The sequence below is a fragment of the Anarhichas minor genome, unplaced genomic scaffold (genome assembly GCF_050575085.1).
Source record: "Anarhichas minor isolate MPS153535 unplaced genomic scaffold, ASM5057508v1 ptg000043l, whole genome shotgun sequence".
NCBI lineage: Eukaryota > Metazoa > Chordata > Actinopteri > Perciformes > Anarhichadidae > Anarhichas > Anarhichas minor.
Window position 1 is genome coordinate 1,051,740 of NW_027466489.1, and position 9,917 is coordinate 1,061,656.

At 43.0% G+C, this 9,917-nt stretch overlaps 1 protein-coding gene across 1 annotated transcript; it reads right to left on the reverse strand.

Moving 5' to 3' along the window:
- Positions 1 to 193: 193 nt before the first annotated feature.
- On the reverse strand, positions 194 to 4,812 carry ttll3 (tubulin tyrosine ligase-like family, member 3). Its single transcript, XM_076111142.1, has 12 exons — positions 4,797 to 4,812; positions 4,584 to 4,702; positions 4,322 to 4,496; positions 3,818 to 3,873; positions 3,519 to 3,647; positions 3,284 to 3,398; positions 3,017 to 3,097; positions 2,761 to 2,941; positions 2,303 to 2,451; positions 1,718 to 1,961; positions 1,100 to 1,535; positions 194 to 976 (listed from the first exon to the last, which is right to left on the reverse strand). The coding sequence occupies exons 1-12, from the start codon at positions 4,810 to 4,812 to the stop codon at positions 194 to 196; spliced, it is 2,484 nt and encodes an 827-aa protein (XP_075967257.1).
- Positions 4,813 to 9,917: the final 5,105 nt, after the last annotated feature.

Below are 9,917 nucleotides of genomic sequence, written 5' to 3' on the forward strand. Positions count from 1 at the left end.
TGTTTTAATACAAATAAACTTCAACACAGTATTGATTGCTGTTACATTCATAACATAATTGTAAATCATATAGATATATTTAGATTCTAGTCAGCCAAACTAAAACCTAATTCAAATTTACTACTGAAATTGATGGTATGTTGTGAACGTAATATTTAATGTGTTGTTCATCAGGCTCCAGCCTATGTGACACTCAATCCCGCTGATTTGTATGTTCCCCTGTGCACTCTTCTTTAAATGTATCCATGCTTTGCCTTCGAGAGCAGAGGAATAACTGATGCCTGTGGACACTGGGGTGAGAGGACACATTTGGATTACGACAGGCAGTGGTTCCAGCCACAATGTTTGGTTGCAAGCTAAAGACCTCCAGGGTAGGAAGGGGACCCCGGAGTGAAGGAAAGCCCCGGTTAGGAGTCCTGTGTTGGAGCTCAAAAGCTCTCTGGGGAAAGAAGGATCTGGAGATGTGTGATCCGTGGCCTGGGTTGGCCTGAGATTTGCAATCTGACATGCTGTGAGGAGGGCTGAGGGAAAAGGAAAGGCTCCGTGGGACTAGAGTTGCCCCGTTGGCACCAAGACTCAAACCCAAACGTTGCGCTTTCCTCTGAGGTTCAGTGTGTACCACCAAAGGCTGTTCACATGCCAGACTGCAACAGGACCTGCGGACACAGGAGGTATTCTGGACATCTGCTCTCTCCTCAGGTTCCCTCTTAGAAGATGTTGATGTCAACTGTCTCTTTTTCTCTCCAGCAGCTCGGTTCTCCTTGCCTGAGTGGCGAAAAGCGGAGACTGCGTAGGACCTCTGACCTGATGGTTTACGTGTCGTTTCAACCTTTTCTGACGACTGGTCCAGTGGGAACTGCATGGCGAGAGTTGGGTTAGAAACAGTTTGTCTATGAAGTAGATGTCTGGATCGCCTTATGGGGGCTCCTTCCACCAGCAGGTTCACTCCCACATACGGAGGAACTTCAACTGCAGCCTGGGAGGGTGAAAAAAGTAAGACACAAATAAATGCTTTTAGTGTAACCTCTATTATTCAGAGTAATTCCCCTGGAAATGAACACCTATTGTCTCTAGGCATGATGTGTAAATATATTTCAACCTGTTTAAAGATTAGCTGAAAGCCTCCTGTGTAAGCACTAGGATCAGTCCGTCTGTCCAGCACAACCCTCAGTGTGTCCAGCTGCACAGCAGGGCAGAGGCGAGCGGTCACAGCTGTGGAGCAGGCCATAGTCGGACTAGCGTTGATCTCCAGAAGCCAAGGCTTCAGATCTCTGCCCAACATAAAGTCGGCTCCGTAGAGCTCAAAGCTCGCCTTGCGGGGCTCCACCAGGTCTTGGGCTGTCTGCAGGGCATGGACCACTGCTTGCTGCATGCCCGTGACCACCACTGACTCCCACTCTGCCCCACGGCCCTGCCGCTGCAGAAAGGCCCTAAACTGAGAGCAGGACCACATATTGTCCTCAGGCACTCCTGGATGGCGCTCACAGGACGGCTGAAAGTGCTTCTGGATGGAGTTGTTGCACAGGTGGACTGAGCTGAGGAAAATAACGAAGGAGGTTAGGCCATGGAGGTAAGTGTTTTGAATGAAATGAGTACATTTAGTCTACTTGAAGTGTTTAATCAATCCCTCCACTAATTATTCTAGATGCAAGATATAGGAAAGTTCAAGTGCAAGTAAATCATTTATTTTTCTCTTTTGTCTGACCCACTGTCTGACCTGTCCAGAGTTTTTGTGGAGTATGGTTGAGTGGAGAATCGCAGGTAGCACTCTCTGTAGAACCAGACAGTCAGAGGGTTCCAGTCGGTGACGAGGAACCACTGACGGAGGTCAAACTTGGTGCCATGGACCAACAGAGGACGTTCAAGATATTTCTGAACCACCCACTTACTCTCTTTAGTCAGGGCTCTGTCACCATCCACAAGTGCCAAAATCTCCTCCAGGCGATTTATACACATAATACCTGGGTGGTTGAGGTGACATGGAAAAGGAAAGAGGAACCACAATTGGCTTAAACAAATCAAAACTGCATTAAACTAAGAGGACATGGTGTTTCTGACGAGCTTCTAAACAAATAGCAGGCTAACTTTCCTTGGTCATACTGAGGCTACAAGAGAAATTGTAGGCATCGTCATTTTAGTTTTCCTAATTAAATGTAGAATAATTAAGCAATAGGTTCATGTTGCAATCATAATATTTACAACACAAATTGTTCTTTTCAATATTGTTTTCAGTATTGTGTCCAGAGAAAGTAAAAGAGTGATATATATGATGATCATGTCGCTATCATTTTTTAAACCTCACCTCGTCCTCTTGACTTGGCACCTGGTTTGATAATCCAGATGTTATTTAGTCCATCGGTATCCAGCTGAGGGCAAGCCTTCTGCAGTCTGATTAAAGTGGCCTGGCAGCGCTCCACAAACACACTGCTACCCCTGATCAGTGCACCTTCACTACACACAAACATTAGACTCACAGATTGAGTTTATTAATGTGCAGATTCACTAGATCTTACCATCATGCTTTACTCCAGAAAGTAATTATGCAATATACAGTGCATATACATATACATACAACATATTCCCACTGGAAAAAATGACAAAATTTGACATTAAAAATACCAACCAATGACTATTAAAAACACTTAATTTCTGAGTGTTGCACATGGACATTATTGTCCTGTGCAACACACAGAGAAATGGAATATAACGTAAGAAGGATCATTCTAGCAAACTCAGGAAGCTCCCAGAAAACATACTTACTGCACAACCATGTAGTAGTCTTGCAGAAACTCTGCCCAGTTCTGTTCCTCCACTGAGGGTGGTGTTTCTACAGAAACATCAATGTCGCCGTGCTCTAAAACATTGAGAAACTCTTGACACACGTGCAAAGCCATGTCGATCATTCCTGGACCAACAAAACGATGCTCCACATTATCCAACTCTGTAGAGGAAAAACAAGATTGGTGTCATAGAATCATGGCCAGGTCACATCTGTTCTGGGCATGTTGTTCCTCACCCTCTGCTCCATCTCTCCTCCATCTACTTGTCTCAACCACATGCTGCAGCAGGCTGGTGCATGCTGTCTTCCTGAAATCCTCTATTGTCATAGAAAACAGAACGAGATCTCAAGAAAGAGAGAAAGGGCAAGTCGTTTTGTTGATTATGTATCATGAATAAAACTAAGACAGCTGTTGTGACTAGTCCACTTGTTACTTTGTGCATTGTCTTTGCATCTTTGATAGCGCAAAACTGTGGATATGTGTTATAGAGCCGTACAGCAGACCTATAAATGCCTGCTTTTCATCCTCTGCCCCAAGCCTGTAGCATCTTGGGAAGAAGGTATCAGGATCTGCTGTATCAAACCACTGAAGGTTACGCAGGTTCACACAGAGCCCCACCTGAAAGAAACCAACATATATACATATTGTAGGAGATAGAGAGTACTAGCTGTACCTATGGCCAAAGTTTACGCTTGTATTTTTGCCAGTCAATCATTAAAAACTCTTAAGGGTTGAGACCTTGGTAGTAAATGTCCAAGAATTTGCATAGTGGTTGGTCATTTGGTCATTCCGTAAGGAGCGACAGTCTACGTAATCCCGACGTGTTGTCCAGTGGAAATAAGTTGTTTCATTTCGAACCAGGCGAGACTGAAAAAGGTTGGAGAAATTCAGTTGGGGCTGAGCTAGAATACACAGTGTGATGAAAAAAGACAAATGGAAATGAAGTAATGCAAGAAAAACAGTTAATAGCACATTTGATTGCTTCCGGACTGTGCAGGATGTCAGTGTCATGTTGGTTCACTTGATCGTTATCTTACCATGAGGTCATACATGTCATCAAGGTTCTCCCTTTTCTCGCCTTCATCCACTCTCTCTGGAAAGAGATAAGGAAAGAGTGTGCGTGCATGCAGGCTTATATGTGTAGAGAGGGCTGTGTTGAGAGGGTAGTGGTCTTTGTTATAGGTTGGTGTCACACAATGTATCATGTTTCCTTTTAAACTAGTGCTCCAATTACACATATATATACACGCTAGCCCCTCCTGCACTTTTAGCTCTGACTAAACGAAGTGTATTCCTGATCTTTTGCACAACATGTAACCGACAGAATATGATTGATTGACACTTTGTTAGTAATACTGTGTGCACTGTCTCACAATACACATCCAGTCTTGTTCCATTATCTCAATCCCTTATATACAGACATGTTTCCTTTGAGCCTGTAGTGAGATTTCAATCGCATTAGTTGCATGGACACTTCATCTTGTTTTTTCCATAAATGTCTAATAAGGTAGCTGTTAGGAATGTGGCCTCCATTGTCTCACCAGTAACATCAGCACTGACAGCACCATCATCATCACCACCATTCTCCTCCTCGTTGCCATGGGAATGAGTTGCTCTCTGGACAGGATGGGGCAAACGACGCTCCACCCACCCTCTGGCCCATAAGGCTGCACGGATCACAGGGTAGGGTCCCTGCACTGAAAACACTTTCCTCCGCTGAGAATGAGTGCAAGAGAGACAGTAAAAGGGTCACATGGAAATGCAGAGTTCTTACAGTGACATGTAGCTTGCAGATATAATCACCTTCACTGCTTTCGTCACCAGCGTTTTAGCCGCTTTTAGCCTGTCTGGTTTGATCGCCGGCAGGCTTGGCACACTGCGACGTAACCTCCCCTCCACTGGAGCCACTGTGGATTGTAACACTGAGACGAACTGCGTGGTCAAATTTCAGTATAAAGTTACTGTGTGCACAACACATGTGCATGTATTTGAATAAGCAGATCTCTATTCACTTACCTGGCATTTGTTGCATGTTACTGATACATGTTTCTCTCTTCAGCTGATCAGCGTACAGTGTTCTGTTCTGACAGACAGATAGATAGATCTACAAATGCAATATTCCCATTTACCTCTTCACTGCCAGACGTGGTGTCCTCTGCTGTTGAGGAATAAACAGAGAAAACATAACACAAACTATATGGTTTGTTGCACATACGTTGCCTCTGTAGCTACTGAAGAAGGATGTAAATTGGGTCAAGCAGGCATCTAAATCTGGAGAGAGCTGACTGAGGCTGTCATAGCTTCTCATTGACATACCCATTCGCACAAAGACGCGCGCGCGCACACACGGACCAACACGCAGTACATAAGGCATGCACGAGATTTAAAAAAAAAGCATGAATAGGTTATGAAACACGTCAACAGTATAGACTTAGGCTATATCCACGTTGAACGACCGTTGACTTACGGATCAGCTGTCAGACATAAAAGCTACGCCTAAAATACATCTAAAAACAAAAGCAGCCGACATTTTACTTCGAGCATTATCATACAAACCTAAAGTTGTCAGTGACTCGTGCACTCTGCCCATAAACTCGCTCAGTCCTGCTTCCTTCACGCTCCCACAGAGCGTTCCCATAACAACCGTGCATGCTCCCACTAGAATGTTTAAAGTTTCCACAACAACCGTAGCCCATGGAGAAACAGGACGCCGCGTGCAGGGTGAGGACAAATCTACCGCCTTTAAGCATGCGTTGAAGAACGTGGATCACTCAGCAACTGCCAACACGTGTAGCGACACCTGCTGAGCTAAATCCAACCAAGTGTTTGATATTGCAGCAGTTTGACAGAACAGCCTCAGATTGTTTTGACCAATATAGTTCATGCTGAGGCCAATGTGGAGGTTGCTTAATTTCACATGTTTTGCTTCCTTATCAATACAAGTGACAATCAGCAGCGGTTTAAGAAAAAAACGACCTGCCCTGCATCTTAAATAAACACATGTCATTCTGTCAAACACGTTTTACGCCATGTAGCCTACATGGATTATTACAAACATATCTTTTTCTTAATGCTTTACCTTCCCACAAGATGGCATCCAAGGGTTTCTGGTTACGCACTATGTGTGTTACAAGATCAATAATGTCGCTGTTCTCTCTTTCATTTTATGTGCGCACAGCTCACTATGCATTTATTACTTTACTGAACACTATATCTTAATTTCATTTACATAATATAATATAATATAATATAATTAATAATAAAAACATAAACCTCTGGATTTTTATATCATTATTTGATATACAGTTGAAGTATATTTTGTAGCTAATGTTCCTCTTTACTCTTGTAAATGTTTGATTGCAGGACTGTTTGTAATGGAGTCATTTTTAATTGTGGTATTCCTACTCATGTAAAGGATCTAAGCACTTCTTCCGCAACGTCTTCTGTCCACCAAATACAATAAATAGGACCTAAGTAAAGAAAATAAAAATAGGCCAAGAAGTTGTGTCACCATGGTTCTAATGATTGGGATAGCGTTGTGAATGCAGAGACGTGTTAGAAGCAACAACACTCTACACAATGATCATATCCAGCACATTTTAGGAGCTGAAATGTGAGAAGCTGCTAAACTGGATATTGTGTGTAGAGCAACGTACCTTTACAAGCTTAATATCATTGTCTTGGTTGGGTTGCAGCAGCGCGTTGCAGCCCGTTGTGTGCCTCTGCGCTCTGATTGGCTGATGCTGCAGCGATGCTCTCTGCATCTTGCTCCCACAGCCAGGACAGGAGGGAGGGGAGGTGGAAGCGCCGACGGGAGATCATCATAACACGGGGAGGACAAAATTACGCTTTTCACCGATTTCCTCATCAGGACGAGATGTTTAATCTCACCATGTCTGCGGAAACAGAAGCAACTGCTGTTGCCAACTCGTGACCGCTTCTTCAAAAGGTCCTAAAACATCGCCGAGTGGCTGATCGCCCCTTGAGCAAGTCTCACCTGTATACTTCGTGAACACTGAGCAGGTTAACCCAAAAGCCATGAGCACGCCCGTCAACGACCCCGAGAGCATCCTGAGCTACCAGGTAAAGTGCCCTTTAAATGTGTAATGCATGGAGCGGTGCTTTGGCACAGACCTGCATGTACTCAAGCTCCAACAACTGTAGCCCTCAGTTTGAAATTCTTCAATAGAAATTCATAATTTGTCGTATTTCAGGAACTATTTATTGACAGAAATGGTCCCATCCGTTTTCTTTGCCCCTGTTGTATTTCCCCATGCATGTCATAGAATGCGGCAGTGTTTTGAATTGATCAGCTATTTGCACATTATTTTTGTATACGCGGACTATCGTTCTCCCTCGATACTAAGTTGTATTAGGTTTCTTACCCTGCAGCATGACGCTGTGTGCCGAGGATGTTGTTGATACTGATATGTTGGGACGCTAACACGTGCGGTAATGCCGGTGAGCGTATGACATTGCGATGAACTGAGTTATTTTTTTGGCTGTTCCTGAAGCACACATAAATGTGTTCCAGCCACGACGATTGCAGCAGAGTATTGATTAGATACCGATGTATTGTAACCGCATTCAAATGTCAACTGCCCGTCCTGAAGTCGCTTGTGTGAGAGGAATAACAGGAACGGGACAGTTTGATGGGTTTTCAGATGGCTCTTTGCTTATTAAACAGCGTGCTATTTCCTAGTTACCCTCAAATGACCTTGACGCCATCCTTACACCGTGTACCACACTGATCAGCTTCTACTTTCCTACATGTGCGTTAATAGCCAATCCTGTCTGCAGGGGGAGGAAAGCCTGCAGTCAAATGAGGTTTTGAAGGTAAACATGGCATCATCCTTACCGTCTTGTTGATTTGTGATCCATTATCACATCCCGGGTCAGCTGAGGAGTTGGAGGGAAAAGAGAAAGCAGTGAACACATGAACCAGTGAGCACACCTGGCTGTTGAAGCTGACACGCAGTAATGTTTGAAGCGTGATTGTAACATGCATGCAGTATCCCAGCGTCATGCCATTATGATGATATGTAATAACATCCGGTCTGGAGACAGGAGACAGATGGAAGAGGCCCAGAGGTGAGCTGGGAAGTCTCTTATATGATTAGACAGCTGTCTGGCAGGCAGGGGACATTTCCTGGGAAGCTCACTCTTCAAACATTATGGTTATGCCAGTTAACTGTCACTACAGGAAACTTGTAAGTGTTTCCGTCCACTATTTCTGTGGCAGTCTGGTCAGTCAGCATGGACTGGGATCTTTGCCATTCTCTCCACCTGAAGCCAGTTGAAATGTTTGCCAAAAAGCCGCTGCTGAGGTGTCCCAAGTAGTGGGGAAGGTAATCCGTTCATTCGCTTGAGTAAAAGCAGCAATATGAAGATGTATAAATACTCAGCTTGTAAGTAAAAGTTCTGTGTTCAAAAATCCACTTCAGGTGCCAATGCAGAAGGACACCTATCCAGAGTGTTACATTCTTTATGTGTTGATTTATAAGCAGCACTTTGCAGCCGTAAAGTTGCTGGGGATACACGTGGCCCTTAGCTGTCATAAGTACAGGACACCTTTATCGATTCTTTATTTATCGATTTATCATTTGCTCTATAAAATTTCAGTAATTACTGACAAACAGCCATCACAAAGTCCTCAAGCTGAAGGTGATCTCTTCAAATTCCTTGTTTTGTCTGACCAACTGTCCAAAATATATTGCTGTATTTCTAAAGAAGTACAGTTAAAAAGACTTATATCTGTGCCTCATCCCTTTGGTGAAATGGGACATTTTGAGCACAGAAAAATATTTTTTGCAAGCAAAAAGATTATATTTTGTACAAAAATCTATTTTGAGCTCAACATGTTTGTTACAGTGTTTCCTTCATCCACATAAGTGTTTATCATTGTGCACTTATGTGGCTATTACTAAACTTAATTTCTCTTATGTGCTTGAATTACATTTTTTTCTGTGCTCAAAATGTGCCATCACACGTTGTAATGTAACTCCATAAAGTACCAGTACCCCTGCTTTGCTTTTAGGTTGTTAGGTAAATACTGTAATTAGTTTTCACCTCCGGTGTTAAGATCTAGGTCTGCAGTATAGGGTTGCATGAACAAGTCCAACATGCAGTGCCGTAAAGGTACTTGTGACGGGCCCTGGTGCAAGTTAGTATGACAGACCCCGGTGCCCGCTAGATAGTTATGAAGCACACACTCTTGGCTGGCAACTGTTTATAACGAAGCAAAGGAATCTAAATTAGGCCTGCTTACCTTCTCCTCAAGTTATTTTCTCTCTTTTCTCTCCTTACTGGCTCTTTTATGTTTGAAAAGCATGACTGCTAGTTTGGCATGATGCTGCGCTCACCTTGTCTCTACAGGTTAGACTAGCCACCGTATATTGTATCGTCACATCATTGAATGCAGACTTGATATTGGACAACATCAACATACATATTACCCAGCAATCAGCATTTCAGTGTTTATGACAAAAATACCAAAGACACAAAATTTTTTTTTAATTGAATAGCTTTTTGTAATTTATTTATAGTAGATTAAGCAGGTCATTTTGTTATAGATTACTACTATTCTACCCTCGAAAAACTTAAAACCATGACAGAGACCGGTTTGCTTCTAATTATTACAAAACATGTATTCCTCATTACTTAGTACATAGTACGTGTTATTGAAGAATAGCAAATCTAAGTAAAGAAAACAAACCCCAAGAGAGCTAATGTTTATGCAAATACGTCTAATGCCAAACTGCTGCTTCTTAACTGAAGGTGACAGTCAATGTTACACTTTGGATGTAATCATTCGGGAACTGTTGGACACTGTTCACTGAATGACTGACACCCCTCACAATGTGATAATCTGACTCACACTGTATTTTCTCAAGTACAGGTACACAGTTACATTCAGGACAGCCTCTTCATTTTCAGTTTGAATTGAGCACGTTACAGTCCCATTGATGCCAAATGTATACATGCACCACAGAGGAGCACTGTATTGATAGGAGACAACTTCTTCAGTTACACCACTGATTCTTACACTGATTTTTACAACCATACAGAGATGGTTGTAAATCAGAGAGTAATGCAAACAACAAAACCAGGCACAGAGACACAATCGCATACCATACA

Excerpts from the sequence above, each read along its gene's own strand:
- ttll3 (XM_076111142.1), bottom strand. Across the intron at positions 4,497-4,583 it reads TGGTGACGAAAGCAGTGAAG|CGGAGGAAAGTGTTTTCAGT; the intron begins GTGATTATATCT and ends ACTCATTCTCAG. Across the intron at positions 3,399-3,518 it reads CTTGGACATTTACTACCAAG|GTGGGGCTCTGTGTGAACCT; the intron begins GTCTCAACCCTT and ends GGTTTCTTTCAG.